A 22,011-nucleotide genomic window follows, 5' to 3' on the forward strand; every position below is an offset into this window, starting at 1 on the left:
GTAACTTCCCTGCTGCTCTCGTTCCCGAGATATAACGTCTAACGATTGACGTCTGACCTGGCACTGACGAGTGAGACCGGTCCGGTTCCCCTATGAGGTTGTGGGGGGGCTGAGTGACGTCACGACCCCGAAACGACAAGGCGCTACATCTGGGGAACGACAGCAGCGCCGACGCCACCTTCAACGGCACACGAGCGCAGCGCTGACGAAGGAGGAGGGGGGGTTTCTTCGTTTGTGCTGTCTGCAGGGGGGTGGGGGGGGCAGCTTCCCGGCGCTCGAACCCGACCGTGTCGACTGTGGCGGGTAAGGCCTGCGCGAGGCGTGTCCCAGCGCTCGGGTGACCCCGTTTCGATCAGGGGATGATGCCCTGTGCCCTCCTGGTCCGGCGCTGAGGGGGAAAGCGAGCAGTGTCCCCCCCCACCGGCGTGCTCCCCGCGGTCCTCCAGCAGGGGCTCGTCTCCCAGACGCTTCCCGGCTGTGTCCGCCAGGGGAGAGCTCTCCGCTCCGGAAGTCGGGCTGAAGAGGCTGCTTGGGGATTGGCCCGCCCGTGAACAGAGAGAGACAGGAAGACACACGGTGTCGTGTTCACAGGCGAAGGGGGTTTGAGGGAACGCTCCTGCTGACTGCCATTTTGGCCTGCACCTACACTAACGCACACACGCACACACGCACGCACGGGGATGGATTAGAGTGCTACACACACACAGGGTTAGAGAGAGAGGGGGGTACGGAGAGAGAGACCGTCATGCTTTCAGATGAAATGACACCTGCTCGTTTCGATCCGTCTTTATTTCGAGAGCGATGGTGTTTTAAACTGCTCGATGCTCACCAGCACACAGTGGGGCTTGTCATGCGAAACAGTGACGAATTCGCCATCCACGCCTTTGAAAGGCACGCAACGCAGAAGCGGCGCCTAGACGTCGCCTATGAACTGGTGTTCTAGGATTTCTGTGTATAGACACGCCTGGTGATAATCCCGCCCGTCATATTGACAGGATGGGGCGATTTTACACTTCCGCCACCTGATCTGAGACCCAGCACCCTCGCCAGAGGGTCATGCTTGTACATTAGAAACCGGGTATCCCTCCCAACAACCCCCACAGCCCGGCTCATGGGGTGGTCTTTTCCAGAGCCCAGGAGGGGACCATCGGTAGGGAAAAAAAAGTTAAATAACGAGGGAACGATTTACACTGCGTGCGCACGAAAAGGCTAAAGCGTTCCCTCGTTTTCTCTCAAAATAACGTTTTCTAACTCTGCCCTTCGCAAGGACAGGTGCGGCACTAGCAGTGAAAGAGAGCTGCAGTCCTCACTAGGAAGTTCAAGAGTACAGGAGCTACAGTGCCCTAATAACTCCTCCCCAAACCAGAATAAAACTTAATCAGTTCATCTCTCTCCATTATCCCAATCTACAGCAGTGTCAGACAGTTCGGTTTTATTGCACTGATATAAAGACACAGTAACGCGTTTGATAGTGTTTGATAGCGTTGTTGTTAGGAGCCGGGGATCATGCTGGCCTGTTAAGACACTTTCTGTGTGCGTGCGACTTCAGTCACACAAAGAAAACGAAGAGGAGGAGGAAACGTTATTTCGTGCGCCCGAATTGTAAATCGTTCCCTCGATATCACTCCCCCCCTGCACTGATGGCCCCTCCCCGGGCTCCGTCGTGTCTAAAACCTACGCCAGTGAGCTTGGTTTTGTCCACAGCGCGCTTCGTTTCAAGCGCGAGCTGCTCGATGCCGCCGGCGTACCCTTGGGGGGGGGGCGGTGCCGGTCCCTGCAGCCTCCGGCCTCTTCGCCGATGCGCAGAAGACTTTTCGTCTCGGTCTACCATGTGTAGGGTGTGCGGGTAGTGTAGTTCTATCAGGCCCACTGCCCAGCTCCCGTCCAGGCCAGTCGCCCTTCCTGAATACCCCAAGAAGCACGCGCTGGTGTTCTTTGGAAACATCTTTGAGGATGAATCACCCGCCAGCGTAACACAGAAGCCGTTGCGGTTCATTGTGGAATCCTTAATACAAACGCCTGTCACGCTCGTAAACCCCTCCTCTTAAGGAGGCTCCAGCCTTTCCTAGTTTAGTGTTGATCTCCTGCACCTGCCTCCAGTTCCTGCCCCCACTGACTGGACACTCCAGTACATTGACACTGCACTGAGAGAGAGAGGGGTTAATACAGACACACTGACTGGACACTCCAGTACATTAACGCTGCCCTGAGAGGTTGGGGTACCTGTGGAAGAAGGTCATGAGGGACAGGATGGAGAGCTCTCCAAGGCCGCCGGAGACACTGGCAAACACCACCCCTGAGAAGCGTGTTGGGGTAGAAACCAGAGAGAGAACCATGATCAGTGGCAACAGCACCCCCAGGTGTCACAGGCCCAGAGGGGGGACCCTCAGCACCTGTAGCTTTCATCAAGACCACGACAGCTACCCTGGACAACGGCCACTGGAGCCCAACCCGTATCTACACTGCTACAACATCCAGCGCTACATCATGCAGGCCAGCAGCCACGTCACCCTGCAGCTCACAGCTGGCAGCCCACTGGAGCCCAGCAGTGTGAGCCTGTCAGTACCTGGAGGGGAGACTCCTGGGACAAACTAAGGCTGCTGCTGGAAGAGGTGTGAGTGGGGCCAGCAGGGGGCGCTCACCCTGTGGCTCATGTGGGTCCTAATGCCCCAGTATGTTGTTTAAATAAAAGCTGCTGCAATTTTCACAAATCGCGATCTCTTAAACGCATGTGATTTGAAGGCTCTGTGTCATTTTCGCAAAGTTATTGACATCTGAAAAATCGTGGTCTCAAAAATAGGCATTTTAATAAGCGAAGGTTATGAAAACCGGAGAAAACAAATGACTCTGAACTACAGTATAGCAGGGTTTCCTGTCTCCTTTTACAGATGGACGATAGCATACCAGATTCACACTCACCTTTTTCTATACATACATTGTCATTGATCTCTGCAGTACTAAACACATCACACTGAATTAAACCTACAAGGTTCAGAAATATGTTTCTTGTCTTCTTCCACAGCTCGACAATAACACAGCAGATTTACACTCACCTGATTTTAAACAAACGGGATGTTTACAGTGTTAATTACAGTCCAGATTCAGAGCGAATTTTTTACACACCGATATTTTACATAGAAGACCGATACAGCTTTGTGGATCTCTGTCTCTCGTGGTTTTATTGAATGTGGCGCTATTACACAGGCAATGCACTGGGATAGGGGGGTGCTGTTCACGAGCCAAGAGCATTTAAACACCCACACTGCTGCAGCTAAGTGTTTTACACACCGGGGTTTGTGCGCCAATAACCCAGAGAACGATCTTGGGTATCGCACACACAGCTCCTCATTGCAGAGCTCCTGCAGCCTTTCTTCAGTGTCAGCCAGCACTCAGGGAAGAGACTTTTACCACCCTTTCGACAAGGGTGAAACACACACAAGGGCAGTAAAGTGTATGACATTACATGGACAGATCTGAATGACATTTTAGGCTCTCGAAAAAAGTAAATAATTAAATAGCCCATTTGTTTTTTGCCAAACATTCTTGCGATCGATTGACTGACAAGTACTCCGCGATCGACTGATTGGGCACCCTGGTTTATATAGATTAAACAAGGTTGAAGACAACACCAGGAATGCGTTTAACTTCACTTCTTACATGAACAGTTATTTAGCAGCTCAGCCATCTACTAACTCGCCTGCTCTAGGGAGTGTCTCACAATTACCACACTAACCACCGCACAAGGGAGTGTGTTAAAACTACCTCTCACGACACAGTCCCTCTGTGGACAGAGAATCGTCCACATGAAATGTCCAAACGGCAGGACGGAAGACAAGACTGACACGGAGCCCAAGTTTCTGTCCGTGAAGAAAAAAAATGAATCCTGGATTCACTTTAGGATTTTGGGCTTTCATACTGCTCAGGCGGGCGCCCTTACCGCATCAGGTCAGCCCCCCACCGTCAGGGGCTCGAACCCGGGACTCCCGCGTCACTTAAAAAGGACCCAGCCCGGTGAGCCAAAGAGAGATCTCTTACAGCCCAGTCGCTGTAGTCCTGCTATCACAGGGAAGGGCGGCGACGTCACCGCTCTGGTAAGCCAGCTCTTACACACCCTGATGGCCGTATGCGTTACAATATGAAGGAAAACAGAGCTTTCACCTGGCGATTATCTCGATTTATTGGGAACTCAAATAAAGAAAAGAGCAGGAAAAAGGAGTAACGGGCACAGCGCGTCCACACCGCACTTTCCCCTGAGACACAGGTCAAATAAAACTGATTTTATTTAAACATTAAACGTAACTCTAAGGGGAGCCGTGTACTAGATTGTCAGGGCCTGGAGCTGCTCACAGACACAGCGCTGGTGATAAACTACAACTCCCATAACCACCCTGAGCCACTTCCTGTTTGCGTCACAGTCCCTATTCCTCCTGGCTGTGGTGACGTCAGCGGGTCCCTCCCTGTTCTGGCAGCTTCACGGTCACCGGCGCGCGCAGGAGAGACTCACACGGGATTTCATTTTTAAAAGTATATTTTCTTAAAAATGGCAAAAAAAACACAGCAGGGTTTCCAGAGATATTTACAAGTCAGGAGTATAGCAGGCTGGTAGCGAGGTATATCTCCCTGTCTCGTACATGTTATTTTCCCCCGTTTAATTTTAAAACATTTAATATAACTCATTTAAACACAACACAACATCATCATTTCTACAATTACTACTATATTTCTGACCTCACCTCACTACCCGTCAGTAAACCCGTCTCCCAGTGTGAGCAGTGGACAGAGAGCTGGGAGAGAGTCAGCCTGTGTTCATGAGTTAGTGACGGGTTTAATCTCCACACTGACAGCAGGCAGCAGCTCAAGGTCTTTATCTGAATCCCAGGTACAGAAGACAGGATAGATCTTCTCCCCCTGAGGGAAGACCATGTCAGTGAAAGTGTAGACATGAGCTCTGGACTCCACTGTGTAAAAGGAGACCTTCCTCTCCTCAATATCCACACACACCCCCAGCTTCCTACAGATGCAGCCATTCAAAATGGGTGAGGTATTTCGCGGCATACCCCGGTGGGCGTGTCACAGTATCACGCAGTATCACGCGGTATCACGTGTGTCACGTGTGTCACGTGACTAACTATCCGGCGTCGCCTTGTAAAACCGCCAGGGGGAGCTTAACCTCTCATGTACAGCATTTGAGCCTTTAATTTGGAACTGTGTATTACAGCATGTTAATCATCAGTCATTAAAATGTTGGTATATATTATGAAAGCAAGATTGCTCAGTTGGACAGAAGTACACAACCTACCTTTATCAGAAATATTTATGCATCAAAGCCTTTACTGAAGATATTACTAATAGTTTTAATAATGGATGACTTTGGACAAGCTGTATACTCAAAGTATAATTTCTTTAGCACATTTGTACAAGCACTTGGAATCTGTCCAAGCCATACTTTGTCAGGCATTTTGTTTTACTTCAACGGGGCATAAAAACTTCCTTGCTTTTAACAGGGCGTTTCATAATTTCTAGCTACGAAAATGATTTAAAATGCGACACCTATCATTCAACTAGAGCTTAAAATATCACAAGGAAAAATACACACCGGTATTCCATTTCTCCCTAAACATTGTAAGCTTCGAAGTCTTTAACTAACGTGAAACCGGAGTCAACAAGCATACTTTTAGAATTTGATTAAAAGGGAATATAATATGGAATCGCATATCTCAATAATTTAATAACGGTATGATTATATCCGTGTACTGCGGCAGAGCTATGTAGGGCTGTTTCGCCTGCCTGATCATGTGAGCTCCCTTGTAGCCTACTGGTCTAGGTGCGTGACCACCAGCTGGTAGGTTGGGTGTTCGAATCCAGCTGGTACTGGACTTTTCATTTTTATTTATTTATTTTTTAATCGCGTAACATAAACATATTACCGTATGCAAACTGTACTGTATACAGTATGTATATGTACAGTGCCTTGCGAAAGTATTCGGCCCCCTTGAACTTTTCAACCTTTTGCCACATTTCAGGCTTCAAACATAAAGATATAAATTTTTTATTTTATGTGAAGAATCACCAACAAGTGGGACACAATTGTGAAGTGGAACGAAATCTATTGGATTTTTGAAACTTTTTTAACTAATAAAAAAATGAAAAGTGGGGCGTGCAAAATTATTCGGCCCCCTTGCGTTAATACTTTGTAGAGCCACCTTTTGCTGCGATTACAGCTGCAAGTCACTTGGGGTATGTCTCTATCAGTTTTGCACATCGAGAGACTGAAATTCTTGCCCATTCTTCCTTGCAAAACAGCTCTAGCTCAGTGAGGTTGGATGGAGAGCGTTTGTGAACAGCAGTTTTCAGCTCTTTCCACAGATTCTCGATTGGATTCAGGTCTGGACTTTGACTTGGCCATTCAAACACCTGGATACATTTATTTGTGAACCATTCCTTTGTAGATTTTGCTGTATGTTTGGGATCATTGTCTTGTTGGAAGATAAATCTCTGTCCCAGTCTCAGGTCTTTTGCAGACTCCAACAGGTTTTCATCCAGAATGGTCCTGTATTTGGCTGCATCCATCTTCCCCTCAATTTTAACCATCTTCCCTGTCCCTGCTGAAGAAAAGCAGGCCCAAACCATGATGCTGCCACCACCATGTTTGACAGTGGGGATGGTGTGTTGAGGGTGATGAGCTGTGTTGCTTTTACGCCAAACATATCGTTTTGCATTGTGGCCAAAAAGTTCGATTTTGGTTTCATCTGACCAGAGCACCTTCTTCCACATGTTTGGGGTGTCTCCCAGGTGGCTTGTGGCAAACTTTAGACGAGACTTTTTATGGATATCTTTGAGAAATGGCTTTCTTCTTGCCACTCTTCCATAAAGGCCAGATTTGTGCAGTGTAAGACTGATTGTTGTCCGATGGACAGACTCTCCCACCTCAGCTGTAGTTCTCTGCAGTTCATCCAGAGTGATCATGGGCCTCTTGGCTGCATCTCTGATCAGTCTTCTCCTTGTCTGAGCTGAAAGTTTAGAGGGACGGCCAGGTCTTGGTAGATTTGCAGTGGTCTGATACTCCTTCCATTTCAAGATGATCGCTTGCACAGTGCTCCTTGGGATGTTTGAAGCTTGGGAAATCTTTTTGTATCCAAATCCGGCTTTAAACTTCTCCACAACAGTATTACGGACCTGCCTGGTGTGTTCCTTGGTCTTCATGATGCTCTCTGCGCTTTCAACAGAACCTTGAGACTATCACAGAGCAGGTGCATTTATACAGAGACTTGATTACACACAGGTGGATTCTATTTATCACCATCAGTCATTTAGGACAACATTGGATCATTCAGAGATCCTCGCTGAACTTCTGGAGTGAGTTTGCTGCACTGAAAGTAAAGGGGCCGAATAATTTTGCACGCCCCACTTTTCATTTTTTTATTAGTTAAAAAAGTTTCAAAAATCCAATAGATTTCGTTCCACTTCACAATTGTGTCCCACTTGTTGGTGATTCTTCACATAAAATAAAAAATTTATATCTTTATGTTTGAAGCCTGAAATGTGGCAAAAGGTTGAAAAGTTCAAGGGGGCCGAATACTTTCGCAAGGCACTGTATATTTAATGTCTTAACTGTGCCCGTTTAATTGAATTTAAAAAACATATTTAACACGAACATTAAGCTGCTTACATCTTCCGCCTGAGAACAGTCACCCGTTGCTACCCAACGCAGAATGGTGATTGGCTGACACCATCTGACACCCCTCTGATTGGAGAAAAAAGACGTGCTGGTGTGCTATACCAGGAAGAGGATTCTTTCCATTCAAAACGTGTATTTTAAAAGTTTAAGAAGTAAAAACCTTACAGCGTACACAGATTTCTAAACTGATCAGGATCGTTATCTTTGTCTTATGCATAATAATGTTCACCGCTCTGTCCAGCAAATTAATAATAAACTTTATTTTATATAGCGTTTTAAACGAATAAGAAATTAGATTGCTCATAAACCTAATCACTTGCTTTTTCTTTTTATTTAGGCTCAGATTTCAACTATAGATCGTATTATTAATAACCATAATAACAACCAACCAACAAAAACAACCATATAAACATAATGGTGGTGCTGGACCTTCCAGTTTTATTTATTTATTTTTTAATCGCGTAACATAAACATATTACCGTATGCAAACTGTACTGTATACAATATGTATATGTATATTTAATGTCTTAACTGTGCCCGTTTAAGTATTGAATATTCATATCTAATTTTACCACTGAAGGGAAATCTTAACATAAACATACAGTATATGGCTGGTCTCGGTACTTTAAAGAAAAAAATACGCACCAGTATTCCATTTCTCCCTAAACATTGTAAGCTTCGAATGAAACCACTAAATAAAGACATAAATATAGAAATCTTAAGATTTGTTTTATTTAATGTTGGTAGCAGGATGAACTGTCAGAGTGTATATTTTGTCGCAAAGTTGCTACAAGATGTTAACAGTGAAAAAGGTATTTAGAAATGAGTTATTTCAAGATGAAAAAGAAAACATACACGAAACATGGTTTCATTACGACCAGAATCGTTCTTGAGATATTTTTAACTTGATTTACAGTATTTGAGAGGTATGTCTTAACACCGATACTACAGTGCTTAAGTACTGCTCACGTATATGTTTCTAGGTTTATATTATGCATTTCATACGGTCAAATTACTTTTGAGCAACTAATAAGAAGCGCGAAACGGTATGCGTTTTACTTTCGTTTTGTGCTGGGACCCGTGGATTGATTAGAGATATCAAGTACATACAAGTCATTTTTTAAATGTTGTAGTTCGTCTTGAAAAAATGTTACGAGTACATCATCTATCAACAATTACACAGGTTCTGTTTCCATATTGCGGATTTTGGTTAGGTACAGTATTATCAAATCCACTGGCGCTGTGTGTTACTTTACTGAGTCCCAATCTGTGATTGAAACCTGTAAAACCGGTTTAATTCGTCACAGCCAGCACTCTTCAGGTGTGAGGGTCTTCTGCTCAGAATGAAACGCTAAAATGTTTGTGTATATTCTAATGGTAGTGGGGGCAGGGTGTGTGGGAACAGGTTTGTTCTTCACACCTGAAACATTTTCTCTGAAAGGATTTTCTTCGAAGTTTAACCGATCTTGTTACAGCATGTTACAGTTTACTATTATTAACCATATTAATTTTAAGTGCTTAATGTAAAATCTTGTAAAAATATATTTTCATTGTTCAAATATACATTAATATACATTAAGTCTGACTATCATATAATAAGTTAAATACAAAACTAAAGAAAAAATAGGGTTAAAATAGGGTTAAAATATTTTGCTAACAATGTTAACTGTTTATGAATAATAAAATGTATTAACTAAGGAGTAGGATGGCACAGTTGTTAGTATGTTTTTTGTTTTGTTTCTTTTTCATAAATACAACAGTAGTACCTGATGTCTCAGTGGCTTTCAAAATTAAATTATGCATGCAAACCTGTGAACTAGAAAGATAACTAAGATTTTAATACTAATTAAATGACCGCGGGCACTTCCCACCCCCCCCCCCTACATTCTCAGAGTAGAACAGACTAACCTTCTAATGAAAGACGGTCCACCCCCCACGGACAGGAAAAGTGCCCACAGGCACTTAAACTTAATATGGTCAGTAACGGTAAACAGTAACATGGTAAGAAGGAGCACGTACAAACGTTTTCGAAATAACCACATGTAAGACTCTGATCCTAAAAATGTTTAGGGAGAAAGTGGAATACTGGTGTGCTTCCAGAAGAATCAGTATGGCTCAGAGATTAAATAAAACTTCACAGACATTAACGAAGAGCATAACGCGTGTACTGTATACACTGCAAGTACAACCCAACTCTCTGCAGGAGTGCTGGCTGTGACGAATTGAACCGGTTTCACGGGTATTTTCAAAGTAGGAGGCGAGATTTCCAGCGAAAGACACCCCCCCCCCCTCAAAAACCCAGTAAATACAGTACTTACTAGTTAAAGGCTAGGCTCTCGACTACGGCGAAAGGAACCCTTCTTTCATTAGAAGACAATGAACATATTTTAGCCCTGAATGAATTAATAGCAAACATGGTTTACATAAAAGACATTTTTCCAAGAAAGTTTAGCCTTTGTCACTAATGAAACCACTAAATAAAGACATAAATAGAAAAATCTTAAGATTTTTAAAATACATTACTTTGCTAAAATTTATTTGAAAATAAAAACAATTACAACCGCCAGGGGAGAGAGAGAACAGGGGAGGGATGTTGGTTTTGCATAAGGGGCGGGGCTATGGAAAGTAGGTATGTTTGGGAATGTGTAGTTACATGTTCTGGCTGTTTGTGAATTATCGTTGTTGAGTATGGAGTGTTGAGGTATTGATTTTGTGTAATGCTTTATGTTGAAAATTGAGGTGGATTTTGTTTATGATAAACAGGATAAACTGGGATGGGAGGAAGGTTTGGTTTTGCATAAGGGGCGGGATTATGATAATTGGATGACTTTGCGAGTGTAAAATGGTTTGATTATTTGATTTTGTATTGTGGTTGTTATCTATGTTTTTGGTTGGTATTATGTTTATATGGTTGTTTTTGTTGGTTGGTTGTTATTATGGTTATTAATAATACGATCTATAGTTGAAATCTGAGCCTAAATAAAAAGAAAAAGCAAGTGATTAGGTTTATGAGCAATCTAATTACTTATTCGTTTAAAAAGCTATATAAAATAAAGTTTATTATTAATTTGCTGGACAGAGCGGTGAACATTATTATGCATGAGACAAAGATAACGATCCTGATCAGTTTAGAAATCTGTGTACGCTGTAAGGTTTTTACTTCTTAAACTTTTAAAATACACGTTTTGAATGGAAAGAATCCTCTTCCTGGTATAGCACACCAGCACGTCTTTTTTCTCCAATCAGAGGGGTGTCAGATGGTGTCAGCCAATCACCATTCTGCGTTGGGTAGCAACGGGTGACTGTTCTCAGGCGGAAGATGTAAGCAGCTTAATGTTCGTGTTAAATATGTTTTTTAAATTCAATTAAACGGGCACAGTTAAGACATTAAATATACATATACATACTGTATACAGTACAGTTTGCATACGGTAATATGTTTATGTTACGCGATTAAAAAATAAATAAATAAAAATGAAAAGTCCAGTACCAGCTGGATTCGAACACCCAACCTACCAGCTGGTGGTCACGCACCTAGACCAGTAGGCTACAAGACAGCTCGCATGATCAGGCAGGCGAAACAGCCCTACACAGCCCTGCCGCAGTACACGGATATAATCATACCGTTATTAAATTATTGAGATACGCGATTCCATATTATATTCCCTTTTAATCAAATTCTAAAAGTATGCTTGTTGACTCCGGTATCACGTTAGTTAAAGACTTCGAAGCTTACAATGTTTAGGGAGAAATGGAATACTGGTGCGTATTTTTTTCTTTAAAGTACCAAGACCAGCCATATACTGTATGTTTACGTTCCAAAATTAATATCGTTTATGGCCTTCACACGCGTTACAGTATGCTCCTATTCTTTTTATGCTCAGCTACTAAGATTTCCCTTCAGTGGTAAAATTCAATATCTACAACGGGCACAGTAAAGACGTTTACAGTACAGTAAGTCTTTCTACGACAGACCAACGGACCACGAGTGCCCCTGTCGGTCAACCAATCACGCACCGCGGTATCGCGTGTCATCTTACCTGCGGTATCTGTACTGCGGTGTCTTTACCGCGCACTTTGAATGGCTGCATCTGTAGGCTGCAGACTGAGGGGGAGACGGGTCGCAGGGGCAGTGAGAGCAGAGAAATCAGACAGGTAAGAGTCCAGACACCAGTAACCCTGCTGGGGAGAGAAGCTGAACCTCCCTTTCCTCTCTGCAGACTCTCTGGTCACTCCTATTCTCCAGTATCGATTCACCTCCACCTCCCAGTAGTGTCTCCCTGAGGTGAAGGCCTCCCTGCTCACGACAGAAGGACAGTTATCAAATCTGTGAGGATTGTCAGAGAGACTCTTCATCTGTCCCCATCTCACTCTCTTCCCATCCTCAGACAGGCTGAGCTCACAGTGAGCTGTATCAGGGTCCAGAGTCACAGCAGCTGGGGAATAAAACACAAACATCACAACAGGCTCCTGCCGATCACAGTCCAACTCAACTCCATCAGACTGTGAAATGTCTTTGTCCCCAAACACACCGAGAGAGAAACACAAGTCAATTACTAATGACTGCTCTTCCCTTCCAGAGAAACGACATCTTCTTCACTGTTTCACTAGTGTTACACATGGGAGTGATCCCCAATATCCTCTAAATACAAACATTAAACACTTGTTTTCACAGCGATGAAACTTTATGTTTTTAAACGACATTATTAATAAACACAGGACCGACCGGACTGCAGGAGAAACTACAGCCCGACCACTCGCTTTCAAACACTTCACAACCCACCACAACGACCTGTATACTGTAAGAAACTGGACAGCCTGTCTGTTAAACCGGTTTATTTCAAATCCCAGTTCGGCAGCTCGTTCATCTTCTCTAAGACCATTTTCCTGACGACGCAGAATAAAAAAGTGCTGAATTCAAAGACTGCATAATGCAAGTTTTTACAGAAAAAAAATATAATGGAAAAAGCAAAACCTTGCTGAAATATAAGAAAGCCTTCCCACTTCCCAGCTCATACTGACTTCAGACCGCTCGCGATCACTGTCCGCCTCTCTGATAGGGCACACCAGCTGTCAATCAGTGAGCTCTGACCACTGACAGACAGGGGCGGGGCTTATACATGCCCAGAGCGAATGGGGGTTTTAATCGATTCAAGAAGCTTTATTCGCATGACTAATGAATACTGACTTAATACTCTCCTCATACTTAATACTTCAGTGTAAACTATTAATACTTAATATTGAGTAAATACTCCCCTTTGCCTGTCTGCCTGTCAATCTAGTGAAGATCAAAGATATTCTTATCAGCTCTTATTTTTTTACTCCTGGAGCCTAGAAAGGCTGACACAGCCACCTACATGAATTCATAAAAACACCAGCAGCCATAACACTCTGCAACTCACAACTGGCAGCCCACTGCAGCTCAGCAGGTGTGAGCCTGGTCAGTACCTGGATGGGAGACCTCCTGGAAAAAACTAAGGCTGCTGCTGGAAGAGGTGTGAGTGGGGCCAACAGGGGGTGCTCACCCTGCAGTCTATGTGGGTCCTAATTCCTCAGTATAGCGATGGGGACATGATACTGTAAACAGGTGCTGTCCTGTGGATGAGACTTAAAACAAGGTCCTGTGTGGTCATTAAAAATCCCAGGCTGTTTCTTGAAAAGAGTAGGGGTTTAACCCTGGTGTCCTGGCCAAATTTCCCCCTGGCTTTTACCCATCATGGCCTCCTAATAACCCCCCTCTCTGAACTGGCTTCATCACTCTGCTCTCCTCCCCACTGAGAGCTGATGTGTGGGGAGTGTTCTGGCACACTATGGCTGCAGTCGCATCATCCAGGTGGGGCTACACACTGGTGGTGGTGAAGGGGAGTCCCCATTACCTGTAAAGCGCTCAATAAGTGTAAGCAATTATTATTAATACCTGAATTCATTTCTGGGCTCACAGTGCCTTTATTTCAGTGATGAGAGAGGTCGCCCTCTTCTGGACACTGCAACTCTGAAGCCATCATGACAACATCTTCCACTGATATTTCACACTTATTCTGTGTAGAACAGGACACAGTGTCAAACACTGACTTACTCCACAGGAGAGTCTATCAGTCTGGAAACACAGACACCTTCTAGATCACTCTTGTATGAAATGAGGTCCCCAATATCACAGGCAAACACCCCAATACACACTCACTCTGGTGGGACTAGTGAAATAATATTGACACTCCAGTGTCATTCTTAGTGAAACACACCACTGGGTCTCTTAATGACCAGGACCATGTGAGAACACCAGCTGGGCTGAAGAGAAAGACCCCAAAGTTATTACCCCTGGCCAGTAAGAGGAGCCCTGCAGTAAATGTGAAACTGCAGAAACATGTCCTGTACAGAGTGTTTGCTCACTCTTTCAACACTGAACAGAATACATTTACAATGACTTATACCTGCTGTTGGCTTCCTGTTACTGTTGGTCCCAGTAAACAGCAAGCCAGCAATGAACAAACTGTGTAACGGGTTGTGTTTCGTCCTGAATTCTTTTTCTTTTTGTCTGTCATTCCCCTATCTCTTCACATTCATCTGCGCAAAATACACAGAAATACTGTTTCTTCCCCCTTCAACTTATACCTCTCCTGCATTTTACTGTGTAATTCCCAATTCAAGTGTATTTGATGTCTGCAGACTGTAGTCTAAAAGCGTTTGAGGTTTTTGTGCTTAAAGATTTAGTGACTGACTAACAATAACCTAAGACATTCTGATTTTGGCAGGATATCAAGAACAAATGATGTTGGGTTTTCCTATCGCTCTGTTTGTTCAGACAGATCAAGTCCTGACTGTTTCTTCCTGCTGACCCATCAGCCTGGTTGATGTGTGAAGAGAAGCAGCCATTTCTCAGACCAGAGAGAGGCCTACAGGCCCCAGAGGAGCCCCTGTACCAGAGTCCCACTGCTGCCGCTCACAAGAGGCTGTGTGTCTGTGAAGCTGCAGGGGAAGAGCACTGTCATCATACCATCATTATTATGAGACTGGCTCTGCTCCTGAATATTCCAGTTATTCACAAATCCAGGGTCTCAGACTCTGACACATTCTGACAGATGGAGAATGGCAAAGGGACAACAAGAACATAAACTGGACAGAGAGGACCATCAAGGTCAACGTGTAACTGGGCCTGTGGAAGACTCGCACGCTGACTCTCATGGGGAAAGTGAGGGTGCTGAAGGCAGGCACCCTGCTGGCTTTAGCTGACCAGATGTGCCAGACAGTGGGGAAGGGGGAGAGATGTGCCAAATTTCCTCCTGAAACTCCACTGCATCTTCTTGTGCAACCTCTGTCACTAGGGGCTGGACCCCATCAGTCACAATTCTCAGTACTTTGTCAGGCTGTGGTTCTCCCTCCCAATGAAGCATCTGATCCAGTGTCAAACACTAGTCCTAAAGCAGAAAACTGACCAGAGACCTACTAGGAGGTATGAGGCCATGAGACAGCCAGAGCTGTGCACCAACTAAAGGCACTATACAAGGAGGAGGAAGGAGGAACTAGTCACCAGGGAGAGACAAATGATCCTACAGGTCACCGGGGAGGGGTGACGATCCCATGGGAGACCTGGGTAAAGACTCAACCCAGAGGACTAGACAACAAGCTGAAGGCCCTCAGCTGGATGTCTGTGCACCAGAGCTGGTGACCAGAGAGGTGTCATGGCCTCTGCAGCCAGAGGGCGCTCCTACTCTGTCCTGTCCCTAGTTCCTTGTGCTTTGCTGTCCTTCCGGTGTCTCTTTCTCTGGGGATATATATGTCCGGGTCTCTCATTCCCCTTCGCTCATCATTGACGTTCGGATGTCCTGAGACCCGCCCAGCACCAGGTCGCCCCAAGTCCGCTGCCTGAGGACATTGGTTTCTATATGACTTCTGAACAGCTGAACTGTTTCATCAGAGCAAAAGAGCACTGGACAGTACTGAGGGCTGAAGAAAACCCAGAAAAACCTATTCTTTAGTGCTCCTGTTGAGAAATGGACAATCGCAGTTTCAAAGCCAGGACTGCAGCCAGTGGTAACATCCAGGAGGCTTGGAGGGGCTCTTATTGTGTGAACCAGCCTCACTGACCACTTGCAAAATAGAATGATTGATAATGGACAATCACTCTTTTTGAGACGATTTAAATTCTGTAGAGGAGTTGTTGTCAGAATTGTATTCTCTGTAAGCACTGTGCACTGCACATTGTCGTAATAAAGTGCATTTTCTTAAATAAACTACACCCACTGGAACTTCTGTGTCCATCTGTGTGTTTGACACAGTGTGTCTCTGATCCACACAGAGTGACTGTCTGCAAGCTTGACTTTCTGAATTCTGAATTCAGACGTGTATCAGCATGTATCAGAGTGAGAATCACAGAGAAATGTCTCATCAGGGCTGCAGTAACAGAGTAACAGGAATAACATGTTCTACTGGACTGGGACTGTAGCCCCTATTAAAACGTTCCTGTTAAACTATATACAGCACAATATAACAACACACTTACTGTCATAAAGATTTGTGAGACTGGAGATTTTAAGACATTTCACCTAGAATTTGAATCATTGACTGATAAGCTGCTCTGATAAATACAGTCACTGCACAAAAAATACATTGACAATATAAGAGAAAAACAGGAAATATATAAGCTGTCCAGAAAGACATCAGTGTGTTTCTCTACTAACCTGTTGTGGAAATCTTTATTGATTCCTTCTTGCAGAGATCCTCCAGTCGCTCTTTCAGTCCTGATACAGCTCTCCTCACTGCCTCAGGAGAGAAGTGTGGACGGACAGGGACACTGGGTGAGTCTCCAGCTCCAGGAGGGACACAGACAGACTGGAAATTCTGCAGCAGAAAATTGAGAGTTTCCAGTCAAACACAGCACACATTCCTGGGGAGAAGCCAGGAGCAGCTCTGTGTGAGAGACACCCTTCTGTACTGCAGAGTCACAGAGCAGTGATGTTACCTGGAGGAAATGGATGTGATCCTCTGTGTGTGAGAGCTGGTTCAGCTCAGCGTCTCTCCTCTTCAGCTCAGCGATCTCCTTCTCCAGTTGCTCTAGAAGTCCTTCAGCCTGACTCACTGCACCCCTCTCTTGAGCTCTGATCAGCTCTGTGACCTCAGAGCGCGTTCTCTCAAAGGAGCGGATCAGCTCAGTAAAGATCCTGTCAGTGTCCTGTACTGCTGTGCGTGCAGAGCTCTGAGGGAGGAGACACACAGTGGATTATTGCACAGGAAAACACTCAAACTACATTATGCTGTATGCTCTGTTTCCAAAGGGTACTGTCCAGTGTCCAGCTGTGCAAATGTGTGTCTGTGTGTCCACTCATCTGGTGAATACCCACTCTGAGTGACTCCACAGCCTGTCTCAGCTCCTGCAGCTTCTTCTCTCTCTCCTGGAGTCTCTGCTGGGTTTGTGTCTGTGTCTCCCCCAGCTGCTTCTGTGGAGAAACAGAGACACTCAGGACATTTCTGCTGTAAGAGAATCATATCACAGAGACACCCCTTAGAGTCACCATGGGAAATCCACACTCTGTATCCCTGATGTCTTATCCACACGAGATGTGTTTCCTGGTCCTGTCTGACATGCTCCTGTTTCATGTCTAATCAACACCGGCAGCGTGTGTAGACCAGTAGACACCTGACACCTGGGTCTGCACATCTGTATGTGAGGTGAAATGTAAAAAGGAGATAATTGTGTTTCAAATGATATATAAAACATCATCTAGAGATAGTTCAGGTAGGGAGCTGCGTCAGCATGCGTAGGCTGCAAAGGAACAAGTAATAGGTTTATTCCATACTGAAAAAAAGAAGAAAGAAAACACAACGTTTCGACCGTGGAGCCTTCTCACACCTGATGAAGAATAAACCTATTACTTGTTCCTTCAGAATCTAGAGATTTCAGATTTCATTCATCTCAATATACACTAGTGTCCTGACTGCTCTTGGCATCTCAAAACAGAGGACTACAGCAGTGCTGATGAGCCTTGTTGCCACTAGTTTCTCTGAGTGGTCAGAGGAGACCCTGTGGCTGACGTGCTTGACCGCTGGATGAAGTTCTGGACCAGGCAGACCCTGTGTCCGACCACATCTCACATCCTGTCTGCTTCTGGGAAAATTCAGATCATTTCAGAGGACAAAAGGAAACATGTTCTGTGTCAGATTGACTCCAGCAGAGCCCAGCGTGAGTCTTGTATTTAATAAAGCAGGTGAAGGTATTATACCACAGTTCACTGGTTTATGTGTCTGAGATCCATCACCTGCCTATTAGATCCCCTTCCCAGCACTTTATTTCAATCCTGTTTCTCTGCTTTCTGCCCCATAGTCCTCAGTATAATAAATGAATCCTTGAGCACTGATGTGGTACCAGTGGCTTCACAACTGCTGCTGTTACCCCTGTGTGAGAAAGAGAATCATGGCTCTGGACAGCCTGAACAACTTTCACCCTCTCTCCAACTTTCATACCCTTTCATTACCTTTTCATGCAGAAAGTTTACAGTGTGCTGTTAGATTTCAGGTATATAATCCTCTTTGAACTCCAATATGGTTTCAGACAACTTCACAGCACAGAAAGTGCCCTGGTCAAAGTCACTAACGATCTTCTAACGGCTTCTGATTCTCGTTCTCTTTCTGTCCTCATTCTTACTGAGCTCAGTGCTGCTTTCGACACTGTCAGCCATGACCTCTCACTTTCTTGTCTTGAGACTGTGTTTGGAGTTTCTGACACTGCTCTTCAATGGTTCCAGTCTTACCTCACTGATCACTTTCACTCTGTCTCTCTCGGCGATTGTAGCTCTGAAATTGGACTCATTAAGTCTGGTCTTCCTCAGGGGTTGACACTGGGCCCCTACCCTTCAGCATGTATGAGTTCTGATGATACTCAAATCTGCAGTACAGTATGTCCATACTAAACTGACACTGACATGTCTCTGCTCTAATTGCTTCTCTGACATAAACACATGGATGACTCACAATTTCCTTCATTTAAACTGCGACAAGACAGAAGTCATGCTTCTTGGCACACCAATGCAGTATCCTTATCTGTGTCGCTCCACAAGCTGGGGTATCTAAACCCACACTGAACAAACTTCAGTATGTCCAGAATATGACAGCCAGAATTCTGACCAGGTCTAGTGCAAGTGATCACATTACTCCTGTCCTGAGGTCCCTGCACTGGCTTCCTATCAGGTTTCCTGTTAACTTCAAAGTCCTCATGATCCCCTAAAAGTCTCTGCATGGCTTGACACCTCAGTACCTGTCAGAGTTACTATCATCCTACTCCCCACCTCACAACCTTCACTCTTCTTATTCTGGTCTCCTGTCTGTCCCCCAAGACAGCACTCTGGGTGACAGGGCTTCTCCTGCTGCAGCCCAGAGCTCTGGAATTCTATCCCTGTGGATGTCATAGAGTCACCTTCCCTGAGCTCTTTCAAATCCAGACTCACAATCTTCTGTTTCAGAAGGGTTTTAATTTAACTGGGTCTGTTTCTGCTTCTTTGCTTTTATGCTCTTTTCCAAAACCCCCTTCTACCTTCTACCTTTTGTGTTCTGTAAAGTGCTTTGAGAAGCCATTGTAAATCTATCATATAAAATAGAGTTTATTATTATAAATAATAATACTATTGTGCTGAAATTAAAGCAAGACTTAATTAATGAGGGTGCAGTCTGTTCTAGAGGTGTTGAGTGTGTTGTGCATTAATGAGGGTGCAGTCTGTTCTAGAGGTGTTGAGTGTGCTGTGTGCAGTTGTACAGCTTCACTGGTGCTTCATGAGGACAGTAAAGAGAGAAACAGTGAAGGTGAGGAGGAGGAGATAATGAACAACAGATAGAAGAACAGGAGACACGTCCGAGACACAAAAAGTGTGGATCACAGCTGAGTACATGAGCAGGACTCAACAGTGGAGATCCAGCATTACAGATACAGTAAATACAGTCCAGAGATCACTTAGAGCCCCAAATATCCTAAATATCCTTTTTACATCTTGTACTAGACACTTTATGAACAGACACAAAGTCCTCACCTGCTTCTCAGTCCTTCCTGCTGCAGCTGAGACAGTTTCATGGCCTCTGTGTTCATCCAGTAGACAGAGATAACAAACACACTTCTGGTCAGTACGGCAATAGACCTCCAACGGTTTGTCATGAGTGGAGCAGATCTTCTCCTGCAGTTGTCCTGTGGCCTCAACCAGCTTGTGTTTCTTCAATGGAGCAGCTTCATAGTGAGGCTGGAGGTGAGTCTGACAGTAAGAGGCCAGACACACCAGACAGGATTTCACAGCTCCCCTCTGTCTCCCAGTGCAGACATCACACAGCACATCTCCAGGGCCAGCAGGACTGTGAGCAGGAGGAGGGCCACTGAGCCCTGTCTCCTTCAGTTTCTCCACCACTTCAGCCAGGATGGTGTTTCTGTGAAGATCAGGTCTTGGAGTGAAGGTCTGTCTGCACTGGGGGCAGCTGTAGATCCCAGTCTGATCTTCCTGATCCCAGCAGTTCTTAATACAGCCCATACAGTAACTGTGTCCACAGAGCAGAGCCACTGGATCCTTCAGCAAATCCAGACACACTGAGCAGCTGAACTGGTCCTGAGAAACTGAAATACTGCCTTCTGCCATTTTTCTGACAAGTAAAAGCTGCACAGAGAGGAGCAGTAGAAAAGGAGCTGCAGTGAGGCTGTTTCTAGTGAAACAAACCTGATCTCTGAGTTTCACTTCCTGGATCTGCACAGAGCGGCAGGGGTGTGAGTATTAGGGGGTGTGGTTGTTAGGGGTGTGATTAGGGTTGTCAGGGGGAGTGGTTTAGAACTGCAGTTATGAAACAGCTTTGGTGGTTGTTGTTTGGGGAAGGTGTGGGGTTGTAAGAGAAGTGACTTTCTGTGTCATTTTGGACTCAGCCTGACAGAAAGAAGTTTTTTTAATAAACGTCGATGTCAGTAGCTGCTCAGGTGAAGTCAATCCAGTTGTTTGTGTTCCCAATAATCAAAACAATAAAATACTAACTCACTCACACAGCATGAGAAGATCAGAGCATGATGGTGACAGACAAGAGGAGGCCAGCTGGTCCATCCAGCTGTTTAATCGTTGTGAGTTATTTGGCTCCAGGATCTCCCTCCAGCTGTGTTTGACAGAGGGTTGTCACAGCTCCACATGGTGCAGAGGATTTCACTGTCCGGGTGTGAGCTCTTACTGCGAGCAGTCCAGCCTGCTGTGTCTCTCTCTCCAGGCCAGTGAGCCCAGCCTGCTGTCTGGCTCTGCCCTGCAGCGTGTGGGCCAGCAGGGTACGTCCAGGGCTTCGTGCTTCACCTGCGCAGTGACCCCCCTGTGAGCCACACAGACCTGCGGAGCGCTGCAGAGAGTCACGAGCCCATCTCTCCCCCGAGAGACGCTGGAGGAGCAGATGGACAGGGCAGTGTCATGTGGGTGTGATTGTGATCTCCAACCACCCAGAGCAACAGCGAGCCCCTGATCTCTGTGTGCAGCAGCTCTCCTTCCGTCCACAGGGACTGACAACACCCCGCGTGTCTGATAATTACTAGAAACTCATTAGTCTGACCATCTCATCTCATGTTACTCTAAGGGGTTGTGGAACCTGTTTCACACTCCCACCACTGTTTGTGTAAAGCAGTACTCCTGTGCTGTGATGGAAACCCACTTTCTTGTCAACACCTCTGAGAAGTTAATCAGTCTGGATACAGTAAGTCCCTCCTGAATCTCCTGCAGCTGAGATTCACTGGTGTTCAGTGTGACGTTTTCAGAGGTCGTCTGGTCACAACCAACTGGAATCTCAGGGCTGTACTCCTGAGAAAAGCCATGATTTTGTCCTCAAGTCTTTTACAACAAAGGCATCCTAAAACACAAGCAAGTTCCCTCTTTTAGGAAGAGAACCACAAGCAAATGGAATCCTTAATACAAACGCCTGTCACGCTCGTAAGCCCCTCCTCTTAAGGAAGATCAAGCCCTTCCTAGTTTAGTGTTGATCTCCTGCACCTGCCTCCGGTTCCTGCCCCCCCTGCTGTACAAGCCAGGCGTTCCTGCCAGTCTGGGCTCAGCTGTGGAAGATGGACACCCGGAAGTCCAGGAGCGACTCAGCGGCACAGGCTTCATCACGGTGTCCTGATCTTCTGGGTCCGGGATGAGGGAGCATCTGGCCCTGTGACCCCCTTTTATTCCCCCGATCCTCCACCAGATCCCGCTCCGGCTTGTAACTCTGTTCGTCTGTCAGGATGGATCACCCGGTCTTGGACTATTGCTACACTCATGGATTCACCTCGGACTCCCTTGGACAGTTTGCCTCGGACACACCTCCCCCGAACACCAGCGCACCGTGGACACGCCCCTGTTTCCCTC

At 45.4% G+C, this 22,011-nt stretch overlaps 1 protein-coding gene across 1 annotated transcript; it reads right to left on the bottom strand.

Moving 5' to 3' along the window:
• Positions 1–2,785: 2,785 nt before the first annotated feature.
• LOC148659631 (E3 ubiquitin-protein ligase TRIM39-like) lies at positions 2,786–20,381 on the bottom strand. The gene is made up of 6 exons (XM_088633863.1): positions 19,690–20,381; positions 17,014–17,109; positions 16,635–16,868; positions 16,354–16,513; positions 11,768–12,114; positions 2,786–5,007 (listed from the first exon to the last, which is right to left on the bottom strand). Exons 1-6 carry the CDS (start codon positions 20,278–20,280, stop codon positions 4,807–4,809), a joined length of 1,629 nt encoding a protein of 542 aa, XP_088489989.1. The 5' UTR covers positions 20,281–20,381; the 3' UTR covers positions 2,786–4,806.
• Between the last annotated feature and the right edge of the window lie 1,630 nt (positions 20,382–22,011).

This window comes from Lepisosteus platostomus, chromosome 6, assembly GCF_059453375.1.
Source record: "Lepisosteus platostomus isolate fLepPlt1 chromosome 6, fLepPlt1.hap1, whole genome shotgun sequence".
Classification (NCBI taxonomy): domain Eukaryota; kingdom Metazoa; phylum Chordata; class Actinopteri; order Semionotiformes; family Lepisosteidae; genus Lepisosteus; species Lepisosteus platostomus.